This window comes from Salmo salar, chromosome ssa19 (assembly GCF_905237065.1).
Source record: "Salmo salar chromosome ssa19, Ssal_v3.1, whole genome shotgun sequence".
Lineage (NCBI taxonomy): Eukaryota > Metazoa > Chordata > Actinopteri > Salmoniformes > Salmonidae > Salmo > Salmo salar.
This window is the reverse complement of record NC_059460.1, coordinates 5527642-5545863: the sequence shown is the minus strand read 5'-3', so window position 1 is coordinate 5545863 and position 18222 is coordinate 5527642. Positions and strand designations below refer to the sequence as shown.

Genomic DNA, 18222 nt, shown 5'->3' with positions numbered 1-18222 from the left:
CTGGACTAAAGCATCCGCCAACTCCTGGACAGTCTGTGGTGCAACGTGGCGTTGGTGGATGGAGCGAGACATGATGTCCCAGATGTGCTCAATTGGATTCAGGCCTGGGGAACGGGCGGGCCAGTCCATAGCATCAATGCCTTCCTCTTGCAGGAACTGCTGATACACTCCAGCCACATGAGGTCTAGCATTGTCTTGCATTAGGAGGAACCCAGGGCCAACCGCACCAGCATATGGTCTCACAAGGGGTCTGAGAATCTCATCTCAGTACCTAATGGCAGTCAGGCTACCTCTGGCGAGCACATGGAGGGCTGTGCGGCCCCCCAAAGAAATGCCACCCCACACCATGACTGACCCACCGCCAAACCGGTCATGCTGGAGGATGTTGCAGGCAGCAGAACGTTCTCCACGGCGTCTCCAGACTCTGTCACATGCTCAGTGTGAACCTGCTTTCATCTGTGAAGAGCACAGGGCACCAGTGGCGAATTTGCCAATCTTGGTGTTCTCTGGCAAATGCCAAACGTCCTGCACGATGTTGGGCTGTAAGCACAACCCCCACCTGTGGACGTCGGGCCCTCATACCACCCTCATGGAGTCTGTTTCTGACCGTTTGAGCAGACACATGCACATTTGTGGCCTGCTGGAGGTCATTTTGCAGGGCTCTGGCAGTGCTCCTCCTGCTCCTCCTTGCACAAAGGCGGAGGTAGCGGTCCTGCTGCTGGGTTGTTGCCCTCCTACGGCCTCCTCCACGTCTCCTGATGTACTGGCCTGTCTCCTGGTAGCGCCTCCATGCTCTGGACACTACGCTGACAGACACAGCAAACCTTTTTGCCACAGCTCGCATTGATGTGCCATCCTGGATGAGCTGCACTACCTGAGCCACTTGTGTGGGTTGTAGACTCCGTCTCATGCTACCACTAGAGTGAAAGCACCGCCAGCATTCAAAAGTGACCAAAACATCAGCCAGGAAGCATAAGAACTGAGAAGTGGTCTGTGGTCACCACCTGCCGAACCACTCCTTTATTGCGGGTGTCTTGCTAATTGCATATAATTTCCACCTGTTGTCTATTCCATTTGCACAACAGCATGTGAAATTTATTGTCAATCAGTGTTGCTTCCTAAGTGGACAGTTTGATTTCACAGAAGTGTGATTGACTTGGAGTTTCATTGTGTTGTTTAAGTGTTCCCTTTATTTTTTTGAGCAGTGTACATTTATGCACGATGGCGCAGCCGGTTTCTGTTCCGTGATAGAACAAAATGTACAAGATTTCCTATGAAATTAATCTTCATCAGCTAACGTCACTGTGAATTTTGAAGCATTCGTATAATAAAAACCAGATAAAGGCTTCATAATTCATAAAGGTCATGTTAACTGACTGCTATTATCTCATACCTCAGACCTTATTTTTATTCCAAAACCCTATTAATTTTTCCCATAGGGGATGGCTGAACGAACCAGAGGTAACTAATTTCCAGGTTTTAGGATTACAAGCTGGCGATGTCTATTAAGCTAAATTAGAGAGAAAAAAAGATAATGGAACATCAGAAGAGGCTTTACAATAAATATAATTACTTACATCTAAAGGGGAAAAACTGAAGACTTGCCGAAATAGGCCTAAAGGCATGATATGAAAACATTGGTAACTCCTTACATTAAAGAACACTAATTGGGTTGTTAAAGGTTTACATTAGTAGTTAATTATTACTTTATAGATGCACTGAACAAAAATATAAACGCAACAATTTCAAAGATTTTACTGAGCTAATTCATATAAAGAAATCTGTCATTAGAAATAAATGAATTAGGCCCTAATCTATGGATTTCACATGACTGGGAATAAAGATATTCATCTGTTGGTCACATAGATACCTTAAAAAGGTAGGGGCGTGGGTCAGTATCTGGTGTGACCGCCATTTGCCTCACGCAGCGCAACACATCTCCTTTGCATAGAGTTGATCAGGCTGTTGATTGTGGTCTGTGGAATGTTGTCCCACTCCTCTTCAATGGCGGTTAGTTTGTGGATATTGGCGGGAACTGGAACACGCTGTAGTACACATCGATCCAGAGTATCCCAAACGTGCTCAATGGGTAACATATCTAGTGAATTTGCAGGCCATGTAAGAACTGGGACATTTTCAGCTACCAGGACTTGTGTACAGATCCTTGTGACATGGGGCTATGCATTATCATGTTGAAACATGAGTTGATGGCGGCGGATGAATGGCACACCAATGGACCTCAGGTTCTCGTCACGGTATCTCTGTGCATTCAAATTGCCATTGATAAAATGCAACTATGTTCATTGTCTGTAGCTTTGCCTGCCCATAACATAACACCACCGCCACAATGGGGCACTAGGTTCACAACGTTGACATCAGCAAACCGCTCGGCCACAACGCCATACACAAGTCTGCAGTTGAGAGGCCGGTTAGACGTACAGCCAAATTCTCTAAAACGACATTGGAGGCAGCCTGTGGTAGAGAAATTAACATTCAATTATCCTGCAAGAGCTCTGGTGGACATTCCCGCAGTCCCTCAAAACTTGAGACATCTGTGGTATTGTGTTGTGTGACAAAACTACACATTTTAGAGTGGCCTTTTGTCCCCAACACAAGGTGCACCTGTGTAATAATCATGCTATTTTATCAGCTTCTTGATATGCCACACCTGTCAGGTGAATTGACTCTTGGCAAAGGAGAAATGCTCTCACAAATGCGCTCTAAATTGGTGCACAAAATTGAGAGAAATAAGCTTTTTTTGTGTGTATGGAAAACAGACCAACACTTTACATGTTGCATTTATATTTTTTAACCCATTAAATTCTAATTCATATTAAATGATTCTTAACAGTCTTAACTAAGAACCCCTTTAAAGGGTATCTTAATGTAAAGTGTTACCAAAACACAAGACATGGAACAATGTTGGCAAACTTAAGGTTGGGTACACAGCTGACTGTGTTGAGGAACAAAATGATAACTAAATGAATGACCGAGTGATGTTGAGCGGGGGTTCCCAACTGTTTTGGGGTACTGTACCCCTAAAACACTGACCTGCCTGAAAGGGAAATAGCTAGTCAGTTGTCAGTTGAAGGCATTCAGTTGTACATGTGTCTTCCGCATTTAACCCAACTGAACCAGCAACTGCCTTGCTCAGGAGGAGCAGAACATATTTTTACCTTGTCAGCTGGACCAACGCTCAGGCCCAACGCTCTAAACACTAGAAATACCCCCTCATGCGACCGTTGTGATTCATAGATTAGGTATACATTTGACCAAAATTAGGTTTACGCACCCAGTCAAGTTTGGCAGACTTGTTTTCAATGTCAGGGAAGTAGGAGTTGAACTCAGTGTTGAGTTTGGATAAATGTGAACTTTCTATTTGCACCATAGGAGCTCTGTCAACATCACATATAGAAAGGTAGGTGTCAAGCTGCTGTAAACAACTGATATCTTCACAGTTCCTTTCCCAGAGTTTGATCTTCATGAATCCACACGCTTTGTCATACATGTTTAGAATGTGTGTCTTTACCTAGCAGAGTTAGATTTCCGCAAGATTGGCAAGGCAGGCTCCCCAGTCTGTGTCCGTGAACACATCCAAAAGGGGGCATGAGTGCTCATACAGAAAATCACTGGTGCGCAGCTCAATAAGCCTCTGTAGCGTTCTCCCTCTGGATAGCCAACGGACGTCAGTGTGAAGCAGTAGCTGCTGGTGCTCAGTCCCACTGTCATCACACAGCCTTTCATAGTCGGTAATTCAGAGGCCTAGACTGGATAAAGTTAAGAATTTTCACTTAGTCATTCAAAATATCACGTAACTCAGGACTCCTCTTGCTGGCCAATGCCTTCCTGTGAATGATAGTTTCATTTCACTCTCCCAGGCATTGATGCAACAAAATCCATACACATGAAGACAGGATTTCCAATCCAGATTGTGCTCTTAGAAAATGCAGTCAACGTGAAACACATTCTCACCTGTAGTTCTCCCCGTTAGCTTCTTGGTGAACAGAATGTGCTCAATTAAATTTCCAAAAATGTCCTGTATCGCACACACACAATCAACTGGGCTTCCCCACTGACATCAGTTGATTCGGCCAACTGCAGAGAAAATAGACTGGAATAATTTTTTCCACCCCAAGATCAACGCCCATGTCGTCGATCCTACGGCACACTATGTTATTTGACAATGTTAGCTGTTGATGCAGTGAAGACTATCTAATCAAATCAGTTTCTGCGAGAATAACAGCAGCAGGAAATCTAGCGCACGGTGCAAAATATCACGTTGGTGCGAGCAGATGATCAACCATTGATCCAACGGGCAGGTGGGCGGAGGCTAGATATTCTCATCCACGGGGCTGTGGTGGAGCAGGTTGAGAGCTTCAACTTCCTTGGTGTCCACATCACCAACAAACTAACATGGTCCAAACACACCCGTGAAGAGGGCACGGCAAAGCCTATTACCCCTCAGGAAACTAAAAAGATTTGGCATGGGTCCTGGGATCCTCAAAAGGTTCTACAGCTGCAACAGAGAGCATCCTGACTGGTTGCATCATTGCCTGGTACGGCAATTGCTCGGCCTCCGACCGCAAGGCACTACAGAGGGTAGTGCGTACGGCCCAGTACATCACTGGGGCTAAGCTGCCTGCCATCCAGGACCTCTACACCAGGCGGTGTCAGAGGAAGGCCCTAAAAATTGTCAAAGACCCCAGCCAACCCAGTCATAGACAGTTCTCTCTACTACCGCATGGCAAGCAGAACCGGAGTGCCAAGTCTAGGACAAAAAGGCTTCAACCGTTTTTACCCCCAAGCAATAAGACTCCTGAACAGGTCATCAAATGGCTACCCGGACTATTTGCATTGTGTGCCCCCCCCGCCCACTTTTTTATGCTGCTGCTAATCATATATGCATAGTCACTTTAACTACACATTCATGTACATACTACCTCAATTGGCCCAACCAACCAGTGCCCCCGCACATTGGCTACCCGGGCTATCTGCATTGTGTCCCGCCACCCACCAACCCCTCTTTTACGCTACTGCTACTCTCTGATCATTATATACAGTCACTTTAACCATATCTACATGCACATACTACCTCAAAATCAGCCTGACTAACCGGTGTCTATGTAGCCTCACTACTTTTATAGCCTCACTACTGTATATAGCCTGTCTTTTTACTGTTTTATTTCTTTACTTAGCTATTGTTTACCTAATACCTTTTTTGCACTATTGGTTAGAGCCTGTAAGCAAGAATTTCAGGCTCTAACCTGTTGTATTCGGCACACGTGACAAATAAACTTTGATTTGAAGACGGTGCAATGCACACGCACCAAAACTTAAGTAAAAAAGGCCTATACATTTTAAATAAGAGATTTCACACCAGTGACCACCGTAAATGTTTTCCTGCCTATTAACATTTAAATAACTTGAACATATGTAATATTCCCAATAATATTTTTCTTCACATTTAGACATTTTTTATTTCCACATACCCCCTGGGGAATGCCCACATACTCCTAGGGGTACACGTACCCCCAGTTGGGAAACACCGATGTAGAGAATGATTATGCCAGGTCACTTACCAGTCACAGAATACGGCTGTTAGCGTCTGCTTTGAATAGATAGAGCATTTACATTTTTTATTAAAGAATATATTAGCAAGATTTGTAATGCTACAATGCCATGCATCAGGGTTCAAATCACGCTAACATTGATATTCCTGTTCTTTGGAGAGTGCACTTTTCCCCTGTAAATCAAATCTTGCAAAAGATAATTGTGAGTTAATCCAATCACCAAAATGTGAGTTCTTGCCAGTCTTGTGGTTCAAACCATTACAAAATGACAATTGTTGTCAAAGACTTCACTCTTCACTACACCAATAAAGTCTAGTCGTTTCTTTTTCGTAAAAAAATGTTTATTGGCTTCTCTAATCAGTTTATAAATGCAGTAACATGTACAGCCCTGTAAATCATATCACAATGGTCTAGAACAAAAAGGACAGGGATGGGGAAGCATCAGCGACAACATTAGGTCTTGTGGTGACGATCAGAAAAAAGGGCCATCCAAAAATCATCATATCATGCATATTGGAAGAAACCAAATGAACAAACTTTTAGTGTTTTTGTACATTTTTGTAAACAATATCCTTCTAGAGATATGAAAACATTCAGGGCAAGTAACAAAAATAAAGGATATAACAACATAAGAGAAATGAAAGTTTCTATGAGGCACCTAGAATGCAACACTGCTTGGCGTGAATGCTTTACAGACAAAAAAAAAGATAATACATTTTGCATTTCAACAAGTCAATTGCTCTTCTATAATTGTAAACACAAGCAGTGTTACATGATTATGCAATATGTTTAACCTATACTACAAGTATTTTCACTACATACATGAAACATGTGTTCCTGCTTTCTGAAGCTTCAACAGTGATATGAGGTATATTTAGGTCAATCCTATCGTTTGTTTCTCTCAGCCTCTCGCTCTTTCTTTAAACGCATAGTGTGTGTTTTGGATTGAAGTGGCCGGCCAGCCAGTCTTTTGTTTCCTGAGATCTGAGCAGATGTAGGAAAAGATCAACCCTGGCTCCCAGGAGAGAAAAGGCTTGAGCCGCAGAAGACAAAGGCCATTGTATATTCTCGCAATGTTTGAAGGACTGCATTTTTTTTTGGGGGGGGGAGATTTATAACGTGAAGTTGAGCCTATATCACCGAGGTTATTTTCAGTATCAGGCCTGATTTCATAGGGTGAAGACAGATTGAGGTGCAGTGAATACTTGCACTTTCAAAACATTCTGTAAAAATAAACTCTTGCTAGGTTAAAGACATGATCGGGCACTTTGGCGAGTAGCAAGTTTTTTTTTACCTCCAGCTTTGAACTGGATGTGTCATTGTGTAGTTCATACATGCATAATATATACAGTGGGGCAAAAAAGTATTTAGTCAGCCACCAATTGTGCAAGTTCTCCCACTTAAAAAGATGAGGCCTGTAATTGTCATCATAGGTACACGTCAACTATGACAGACAAAATTAGAATAATTTTTTTTCTTCAGAAAATCACATTGTAGGATTTTTTATGAATTTATTTGCAAATTATGGTGGGAAATAAGTATTTGGTCACCTACAAACAAGCAAGATTTCTGGCTCTCACAGACCTGTAACTTCTTCTTTAACCTGTTGGGTCTAGGGGGCAGCATTTGCACGTCTGGATAAAAAAAATGTACCCGATTTAATCTGGTTACTAATCCTACCCAGTAACTAGAATATGCATATACTTATTATATATGGATAGAAAACACTCTAAAGTTTCCCTCAGGGCAAAACCCTGAGACATTTTCTGACAGGAAGTGGATACCTGATGTGTTGTATTGACTTTAAACCTATCCCATTGAAAAACACAGGGGTTTAGGAATATTTTGGCACTTCCTATTGCTTCCACTAGATGTCACCAGCCTTTACAAAGTGTTTTGAGTCTTCTGGAGGGAGATCTGACCGAACAAGAGCCATGGAACGGTGATGTCCCATTAGACACCTGGCGCGCTACTTCATGTTGGGTACCCTCGTTCCAATACGTTATAAAAGGCTATGCATTCGTCCACCTTGAATATTATTCATGTTCTGGTTAAAAAGGCCCTAATGATTTATGCTATACAACGTTTGACATGTTTGAACGAACGGAAATATATTTTTTCCCCTCGTTCATGACGAGAAGTCCGGCTGGCTTACATCATGTGCTAACGAGACGGAGATTTTTGGACATAAATGATGAGCTTTTTTGAACAAAACTACATTCGTTATGGACCTGTGATACCTGGAAGTGACATCTGATGAAGAGAATCAAAGGTAATGGATTATTTACATAGTATTTTCGATTTTAGATCTCCCCAACATGACGTCTAGTCTGTATCGCAACGCGTATTTTTCTGGGCACAGTGCTCAGATTATTGCAAAGTGTGATTTCCCAGTAAGGTTATTTTTAAATCTGGCAAGTTGATTGCGTTCAAAAGATGTAAATCTATAATTCTTTAAATGACAATATAATATTTTACCAATGTTTTCTAATTTTAATTATTTAATTTGTGACGCTGACTTGACTGCCGGTTATTGGAGGGAAACGATTTCCTCAACATCAATGCCATAGTAAAACGCTGTTTTTGGATATAAATATGAACTTGATAGAACTAAAAATGCATGCATTGTCTAACATAATGTCCTAGGAGTGTCATCTGATGGAGATTGTAAAAGGTTAGTGTATCATTTTAGCTGGTTTTATGGTTTTGGTGACCCTGTCTTTGACTTGACAAAACATTACACACAACTCTTGTAAATGTACTGTCCTAACATACTCTAAATTTATGCTTTCGCCGTAAAACCTTTTTGAAATCGTAAAACGTGGTTAGATTAAGGAGATGTTTATCTTTCAAATGGTGTAACATAGTTGTATTTTTGAAAAATTTGAATTTTGACATTTATTTGGATTCAAATTTGCCGCTCTTGAAATGCACCTGCTGTTGATGGAGTGCACCACAGGTGGCACGCTAGCGTCCCACCTAGCCCCAAGAGGTTAAGAGGCTCCTCTGTCCTCCACTCGTTACCTGTATTAATGGCACCTGTTTGAACTTGTTATCAGTATAAAAGACACCTGTCCACAACCTCAAACAGTCACACTCCAAACTCCACTATGGCCAAGACCAAAGAGCTGTCAAAGGACACCAGAAACAAAATTGTAGACCTGCACCAGGCTGGGAAGACTGAATCTGCAATAGGTAAGCAGCTTGGTTTGAAGAAATCAACTGTGGGAGCAATTATTAGGAAATGGAAGACATACAAGACCACTGATAATCTCCCTCGATCTGGGGCTCCACGCAAGATCTCACCCCGTGGGGTCAAAATGATCACAAGAACGGTGAGCAAAAATCCCAGAAGCACACGGGGGGACCTAGTGAATGACCTGCAGAGGGCTGGGACGAAAGTAACAAAGCCTACCATCAGTAACACACTACGCCGCCAGGTACTCAAATCCTGCAGTGCCAGACGTGTCCCCCTGCTTAAGCCAGTACATGTCCAGGCCCGTCTGAAGTTTGCTAGAGAGCATTTGGATGATCCATAAGAGGATTGGGAGAATGTCATATGGTCAGATGAAACGAAAATATAACTTTTTGGTAAAAACTCAACTCGTCGTGTTTGGAGGACAAAGAATGCTGAGTTGCATCCAAAGAACACCATACCTACTGTGAAGCATGGGGGTAGAAACATCATGCTTTGGGGCTGTTTTTCTGCAAAGGGACCAGGACGACTAATCCGTGTAAAGGAAAGAATGAATGGGGCCATGTATCGTGAGATTTTGAGTGAAAACCTCCTTCCATCAGCAAGGGCATTGAAGATGAAACGTGGCTGGGTCTTACAGCATGACAATGATCCCAAACACACCGCCCGGGCAACGAAGGAGTGGCTTCGTAAGAAGCATTTCAAGGTCCTGGAGTGGCCTAGCCAGTCTCCAGATCTCAACCGCATAGAAAATCTTTGGAGGGAGTTGAAAGTCCGTGTTGCCCAGCGACAGCCCCAAAACATCACTGCTCTAGAGGAGATCTGCATGGCGGAATGGGCCAAAATACCAGCAACAGTGTGTGAAAACCTTGTGAAGACGTACAGAAAACGTTTGACCTGTATCATTGCCAACAAAGGGTATATAACAAAGTATTGAGATAAACTTTTGTTATTGACCAAATACTTATTTTCCACCATAATTTGCAAATAAATTTATTAAAAATCCTACAATGTGATTTTCTGGATTTTTTTTCTTCTCATTTTGTCTGTCATAGTTGAAGTGTACCTATGATGAAAATTTCAGGCCTCATCTTTTTAAATGGGAGAACTTGCACAATTGGTGGCTGACTAAATACTTTTTTGCCCCACTGTATGAGCAGAATTACTGTTTCCTCAATTGGCCATGAAATCCCTAGTTTGAAAGACACTTTTCTGGAAGCTGTGAGCCACCATTTTGCTTACATCTATCCCCCCCTACCAATTAGTTTCAGCAAATGAGCTTCAGCCCTTTGCCATTTGAGTGACAGCTAGCAAGACGCACACACAATAGAGCGGGAGAATCACGTGGTGTACATATGTGACACAGTACGCAATTTTCATTGACCACCTTTGGCTCGTGGGCGTTACTTTGAGAAATCCTGGCTAAAAAGTATACTCAAGTACCGGAGAAAATCTTTAAGAATAAATAAAGGAAAAATAGTTAGATTTTTGCATCCAGTAGTCTTAGTACATGAGTGGGAATAAAAAAAGTGGAGTTCCAGCATAATATCTACATCTCTCATAACAATGGGTAACATACAATTCTAACAAATCATAATTTGTACAACCCCTCCACCTGACCAGTCAAAAAGACTAAAGCAACTACACATCTAAATGGCCATGGTCATACCCGTTCAACCCCAGTCTAACCCTCCCTTCAGAACACCCTCACGCTCTAATCCACCCACCCCTGTTCAATTTTCTCCTCCAATAAAAATCACTGTTTTGCGCATCCTTAATTGAGGGGGGTTGTTTTTCGTTTTCAATTACAATTTTCAAAAGTGCTTGTTTGATTTCCATTGCCAAAAAAAGGTAACAGCCAGGAGTGGAGGACAAAGCGGTAAAAATGTGTGACAATATAATTGTTGAAATGTCACTAATGGGGCCAGTGGGTTTCCTTGTCATGGGCCACTGAAGGGGGCATTCTAAAGGGGTGCATGGCTAAACAGATATCACCACTTGACACACACACACACACACACACACACACACACACACACACACACACACACACACACACACACACACACACACACCAAGGTCCTTGGGTTGAAACCTCTTTCTGTTGAGGCTGGGGTGTGTACACCATGAGTTCTTGAGTGTATAAATATCCATGTTTCCATGTTAGCGAGTCTTTTACATGTGGACCTTTATGGAGGAAATGTGAGCAGTTGTTTTCACATTGACACAGAAGTACCATAAGTAGCGGAAAGAGTTTGATGACGAAAACTGAACAGGAAGATCCATTGTTTTTGCAGTTTTTGCAGTCTTTTTGTTTCCGCCCTCCTCGTGGGATAAATAGTAACAAAGCTTTGTAGTCTCAAAGTACACCTGTAAAAAGTGTGCCAATTGCATCTCATAATACAAAGTTCTCCTTATTACACAATTTTGCCTTAATTCCTGAGTAACACAATTCTTGTAACAGACGATATAACTTTTTTTCCCCATTTGAATTCTGGGCTTTTCCCTGACACAAACGTAATTATTATTATTGTATGATTGTTAAAACAAAAGGTTACAGGTGAAAGAAAAATAATTAAGTTCATAGCTACCCCCTAATTTTTTGTTTTAAAATTACATACAAATGTAGGTTTAGTTCATATCATAGCAACTACACTAACAAAATAAAGACTAAATACAGATACAACAAAAATATCAAAATTGCATTTGAGGCCTTAAAAAACGTCCCTGGTAGAGTTCTGGTTATCAACATTTAATGGCAGTGTTTCATTTTTTTTTTTATCTCGCTACAAGAAGAAAATGAAGGGTACAGGAACACAAAGAAAAACAAAACAAGACCCACAACTAGGTTCACCTATTTTTAACCCTTACCTGAAACTTTGGCTTGTTGCGGTTTTCGATCCTGTACTAACTGGCTCGCTGACGTCAGTTAACAAACTGGTAAACTCTGAGAATTCTGACACAGTAGCCCGTATTCGATGGTCGACCTCGGGCCTGAGGTCAGCGCTGTAACCCAGCGGGGTATGGCGGCCCGACTTGAACTGGGAGCCGAAGGCCTGGGCAAAGTTCTCGATCTGGTAGGCAGCCCGCAGGTCCACTTCCTTGGGTGCATCCAGGTGGGCGTAGTTGCTGGAGACGTTGGTGCCGTTGCTCCTGTTACCCTTGGCCCCCTGCTCCTTGGTGGCCCCGCCGGCGGCTGTCAGCTCCTGGGGTGTGAGCTGGAACCCATGGGAGTGGTGCTGCTTCTCCAGCTGCTCGGTAAGCTCCTGAGACGGGGTGAGCTGCTGGTGGCTAGCCGCCTCCAGGCCATTGAGGTGGAAGGCCGGCTGGGATGGGGAGCCTACCAGCATGCCGTAGTGGGACTTAGAGGATGACAACGAAGAAGAGGAGACTGTGGAGATGGGCAACGGCAAGGAGATAGATGGTGGGTAGCCACATTCCAGCGGGGATGTAGTGTAGACATGCTTGTCAGGGAAGAGGGTCCCTGTGGGGCTGGAGCTGCTAGGGAGCAGAGGGAAGGGCCTGCTGGGACCCAGAGTGGGGAAGGGCCCACTGTGGCTGGTGCGCTCTAGGGCCTGCAGTAGGAATTTGGAGTACTCGCTCATCACCACCTGCTTGTCGCCACCGTTGGGTGAGTCGTCAACCAGCTCTGGGGTGACAGGTGCGGCCGGCTGCAGGTCCACGTGGTGCGGGCCACTGCTGTCGGTGAGGTCAAAGGTTACGTCACTATGGTGGTGGTGCGAGTTGTCTGACTTGTGGCTGTAGTGGTCCAGCAAGCTCTGGAGCACCTCGTCCTGGATGCATGACTTGTCATGGTGCTTGAGGTCCAGGGGCAAGGCATCCAGCATGGCCATGGTGGGCTCGTTGTGGTGGCCCAGCGAGCCCTGAATCAAACTGCTGGACTGGGGCTGGCCCATGTGGAGGGAGGGTGCCCCATAGTCGTTGTTGGCCATATGTTGGAGGTAGCGACGCTTCTTCACAAACTGCATGGCGTCGTCGTAGTTGTTGCTGGTGGCTGACTGGGCCTGCTTGGTGGCTGACTGGGCCTGCTTGGCACACCCACCAGAGGAGCCCTGGAGGAGGCCCATGGCCTCGAGCCCTGAGCCCGCCGCTAGCTCCATGGAGCCCTGCTTCTGAGACAGCAGCTTCTGCCCCCCGTCCTCCATGGAGTTGAGGGACTTATTGGCCTTCTTGAAGACGAGCTTGGGTGTGCGGCCCTGCATGCTGGGCCCGAGGTCGGAGCACTCCATGCCGTAGTCCTGCAGGCTTCCCGACGACACGGTGGCGGCCACAGTCTTCTTACGCTTGCGCTCGATGCCGTCGCCTGCGTTTTTGGACTTGCCCCTCCTGCGTCCAGAGGTGGCAGTAGCATTTCCCTGAGTGAGTGAGTAGCTGCCGTGGCCAATGTCTGTGTCGGCCAGCTGCAGCATGCTGGGGTCTAGGCCCTTCTTTAAGGCTTCTCCACAGGTCCGCTTGTGCTTTAGTAACCGATCTGTCCTCGAGAAAAACTACAGGGTGAACGGGGGGAGATGCACAGTATTTTAAAATGTTGTAGTCAACCGATTGAGCAAATGGATCAACGACAACAAGATGCATTTGTACACTGTTAGATGCACCCAAAGTGCTCTCGAACAAGCATTACTGTTCCAAACGGCTGTGATAAGAGCACGTTGTAAGCATCCAACACTGTGGATTATCCATTATATTATGAGCAAACAAATAGGCTAGATTGAGACAGTGTGACATCAAGAATTGGCATATTGTCAATCCAACCTGGGTATTTTAGTATTTGTACTTTCAAATTCCTATAAATGGCTGAAACCATTTTCAAATACTTATTTCCAAAGACATAATCTGAAATAAGCATAGGACAAAACAGACCTGGGTTTTAATGCATGGAGTATTGACATGAGTATTTTCAAATACATGCCAATATTCAACTACTTGAAATCTATGCCATTTTTCTAAATACTTTATTTCAGAGATATTTTAAAAGTATTGAAATACCCTAAATAGTATTTGAACACAGGTCTGTTGTCAATCAATATGGGTTTCTGGTTTGAGGGTAAATCCTAGCTACCCTTGTGACTAACTGACCTGTTGGCAGGTGTCACACCTGTATGGCTTCTCTCCGCTGTGGGTCCTCTTGTGCCGCTCCATGTGGTACTTCTGGATGAAGCACATGTTACACTGGTCACAGCTGAAGGGCTTCTCTCCTGAGAAATGAATAGGACAACCGACACAGTTGGAACCAAATTTACTCATTCAAAGCTAGTGCCGAGCGATTAACCGATCTAGGTAAATGTTTTTTTTTTTTTTTACACAATTGACTGACGTGTCATTATTCGTTATTATACATATAAATAAAAATTACACCAAATATAAAAACTTATACACACCACAACTAAATCTCGTCTGCCCAGACCCGCATGCTCACACCTCCATTCCTAGTGCCTGCATTATTGTTTGCCATATGGCCTTAAATTGTACCAATTCGTTTCTCGGTCACCGATGCTATTTGAATATTTCTATAAATCATTCAATTTTTCCATATTGTTAATGATGGCGGATTAATTACCAAGTTTTATATATACACACGTTTTTTTCAAGATGAGAAGAGAATCGTCCAGCTCATTGGGTCTCTCACTACATCCCCATATGCAATGTCTTGAAATATACAGACAGATAGAAGTATTACAATGTAAACTTTTGATCTGACAGCCAACTTCCTAGCGCCGCCCACAACTTTTGGACTTTATAGCATTCCCAGAAAGCATGGATTATTGAACCATTGTTAATTTTACACTTAAGACATGATTATGCCGTTGTGGTGTAGAATCTAAATTATATACATTAGTTTATACTGGATTAAGGGTACATTTTCGTTAACTGTAATTTCATTAGTTATACTCCAACTTCCTCTCCATCTTGTGCCAACATCAGTTCTTTTAAGTCTTGGTTCCAATAGTTTATATTGTTTTCTAAGAGATTGTCAGTTGGATAGGCTCTCTGCAAAGTGTTGTATATCTTACCTAGTCGGTTAGCCACCGAAAATACATTTGACGTGTCATGCTTATCGGTCTATAGGTTAAGTTGTCTAATTTTGTGGAATGAAAATTGGTTGCATGTGTATTTGGTGTGAAAACACATTTTAACTGTAGAGGGTGCTAATACTTGTTTGGGAACTGAGGGGAAATGATGCACGCCAAACGCAGCTCTGTCTGGGACAATTTCGTTCAAAAGGGTGATGAAGTTCGCTGCAAGCTTTGTAGTACCAGCACGATGAAGCATCACATCAAGAACAAACACCCGCAAGCCATGTCGGTAGAGGATGGCTCGCAGCCAACCATCACGTCAATACTAGCGGGGAGACGGTGTGATGTGTGCCGGTCTGAGGTGATCACACAGTTGGTGTGTAGAATGATTGAGCGCAATATGATGCAAATCAGAATGGGCGGGGGCTTTAGGGAGTTCTTTACCTTGAGCCAGAGAACTGCATGCCAACAAGAAGTGCGATAAATAGAAATCGAAAAGCCAAACTACCCGTGTGCCCCCCCCCCAAAAAAAAAATATGTTTTGGGGCTGCCTCTCGTTCTTCCCCGGTAGGCTACGATACCTGTCTATTACCTGGCCCCAAGTCCAGTTTCTCCTTTTGGTCCACTCCATCGACCAGGTATCCATCTCTGCCCGGGCACATTGTAGATTAATAGTGAAGACATCAAAGCTATGAAACACATGGAATCATGTAGTAACAAGAAAGTGTTCAATCAAAATATATTTTATATTTGAGATTCTTCAAAGTAGCCACCCTTTGCCTTGATGACAGCTTTGCACACTCTTGGCATATCAACCAGAGTTACCTCTGCTGCAGAGGATAAGTTGATTAGAGTTAACTGCACCTCAGATTGTGGCATGGAATTCAAATGAGGAGATGGACAAGTGAAAGGGAGAGAAAATGAGTAGAGCTGTGCCACCACCGTGATAACCAGATGATCTCAGACTATGAGAAAACAGTCAGATGAAGAAAAAGCAGCTGGAGTAGCTGTGTTCTCTGGGGTGATCCATGTCTCCGTCAGGGTCAAAAAGTCAAGGGACTGAAGGGCAGCATAGGCTGAGATAAACTTGCAGTTCTTGACTGCAGATCGGCAGTTAAATGCTGCCAGAGACCCAGAATTCCACATGGGTTGTGCGCGCAGTTACACTAAATTAGAAGGGTTGAAGCCAAGGGGTGGGGGGTGTCTAATGCCGACAGGGAGAGGTGCGAACAGGTATAGAAAACACAGTTGACAAAGCTACAAAAGAGCAAAATTAGATAATCTTTAAATAACTAGGTAAGATACTCGAGTGTGGTGTGGAGCCTTCCTGTCTTTCCTTGAACTCGGCAGAACAGTCTGTTTCGGCGACGGTCTTAGTTTTGCGACAAAACCGCCACTGACACGACCGCCGCTTACAGCTGCTGCTGAGGAACCAGGGGAGACTGAATAACTAACACTAATAGCTAATTGCCTAGCAGAGGTGGAGAGCACACCTACCTGTACTATTTGCTGATTGTCTAGAAGAGGCAAACAGACATACCTCAAAAACAAATAACAATTACAAGAAGTTAGGTTTTAAAGAGCACAACCTCTACTTTAATATGACACCATATGTAAATAAGAATAGCACTGATTGTCTTCCATTGTGTAAAGACTATCAACACTCAACAAAAAAACCTAAAGTATTTAAAATTGTAGTTCATTTCACTAAATTACTCACTTAAAATGTACCAAGTATAATATATACACTTATTAATATTACTTACATAAAACAATTATCCAAAATGTGACCAGAAGACAACATTCTGAAAGTATTTCAAAACCCACAAAGTATGCCATTTGATTGACAACGAATCTTACTTCGGTAACAAATGTAAAAATGCAAACAACTATTCAGAGACTATTTCAAAATGTAGGTAACCTCAAGATTTAGTACAGACCAGGCCTGATGCAACATGTAGAAATAGTAGCCTATTTTGACAATTTAGTGAACGCAACAAGTATTAGATCGACAGCTAGAGAGACAAGATACAAAACAACAACTGTTCAGAGACAAAGCATTTGAAGGACAAATTATTATTTCACACTGACACTAGTTTGCATTTAGACTACAACATGTCATGGAACTTCTGGAAGCCCGGCCCATCCTGAAAAGTCGCACAGAACTCGTAGAGCACCCAAAGGAGGTTCCTATCTCCCACTCATTGCCCTGCGTCCACTCCAGATGCACACCACACACCCTCTTGCATACTTCAAACTTATCCTGCTTCATATGAGTTACAACTCGGGCCACACGCCCTGGTGCCACACTCTTGGCTCCCCTCTTCCTGCCACAGTAGCTACAGTGCCTTTGGAAAGTATTCAGACCTCTTGACTTTTTCCACATTTTGTTACCTTACATACAGCCTTATCCTAAAATGGATTATAAAAAAATCCCCCTCAGCAATCTACACACAATACCCATAATGACAAAGTAAAAACAGGTTGCCATTTTTGTAAATGTATTCAAAATAAAAAAACGGAAATACCAGATTTACGTAAGTATTCAGACCCTTTACTCAGTACTTTGAATCACCTTTGGCTGAGATTACAGCCTCGAGTTTACTTGGGTATGACGCTACAAACTTGGCACACCTGTATTTGGGGAGTTTATCCCATTCTTCTCCGCAGATCCTCTCAAGCTCTGTCAGGTTGGATGGGGAGCGTCGCTGCACAGCTACTTTCAGGTCTCTGCAGAGATGTTCGATCGGGGTTCAAGTCCGGGCTCTGGCTGGGCCACTCAAGGACATTCAGAGACTTGTCCTGAAGCCACTCCTGCGTTGTCTTGGCTGTGTGCTTAGGGTCGTTGTCCTGTTGTAAGGTGAACCGTCGCCCAAGTCTGAGGTCCTGAGCGGGTTTACATCAAGGATCTCTGTACTTTGCTCCGTTCATCTTTGTCTCAATCCTGACTTGTCTCCCAGTCCCTGTCGCTGAAAAACATCCTCATAGTATGATGCTGCCACCACCATGCTTTACCGTAGGGATGGTGCCAGGTTTCCTCCAGACGTGATGCTTGGCATTGAGGCTAGAGAGTTCAATCTTGGTTTCATCAGAACAGAAAATCTTGTTTCTCATGGTCTGAAAGTCTAAGTGCCTTTTGGCAAACTTACAAGCGGGCTGTCATGTGCCTTTTACTAAGGAGTTACTGCCATCTGGCCACTCTACCATAAAGGCCTGATTGGTGGAGTGCTGCAGAGATGGGAGAAACCTTCCAGAAGGACAACCATCTCCAGAGGAACTGGAGAGTGAGTGGCCAGAGTTACCATCTATTTCTTGGTCACCTCCCTGACCAAGGCCCTTCTCCCCCGATTGCTCAGTTCAGCCGGGCGGCCAGCTCAAGGAAGAGTCTTGGTGCGTCCAAACTTCTTCAATTTAAGAATGA

At 43.6% G+C, this 18222-nt stretch overlaps 1 protein-coding gene across 4 annotated transcripts in view; it reads right to left on the bottom strand.

Annotated features, from left to right (window-relative positions):
• Positions 1-11299: 11299 nt before the first annotated feature.
• Positions 11300-18222, bottom strand: part of LOC106578343 (zinc finger protein 281) — a 76238-nt gene continuing 69315 nt past the window's right edge. For all 4 annotated transcript variants that reach the window (XM_014157042.2, XM_045702002.1, XM_045702003.1 and 1 more), the window contains exons 6-7: positions 13864-13982; positions 11300-13274 (exon numbers count right to left, since the gene is read on the bottom strand). In XM_014157042.2, coding sequence (XP_014012517.2) covers positions 11634-13274; positions 13864-13982 — 1760 coding nt within the window. In that variant the 3' untranslated portion in view covers positions 11300-11633. The remainder of the gene's footprint in view (positions 13275-13863; positions 13983-18222) is intronic.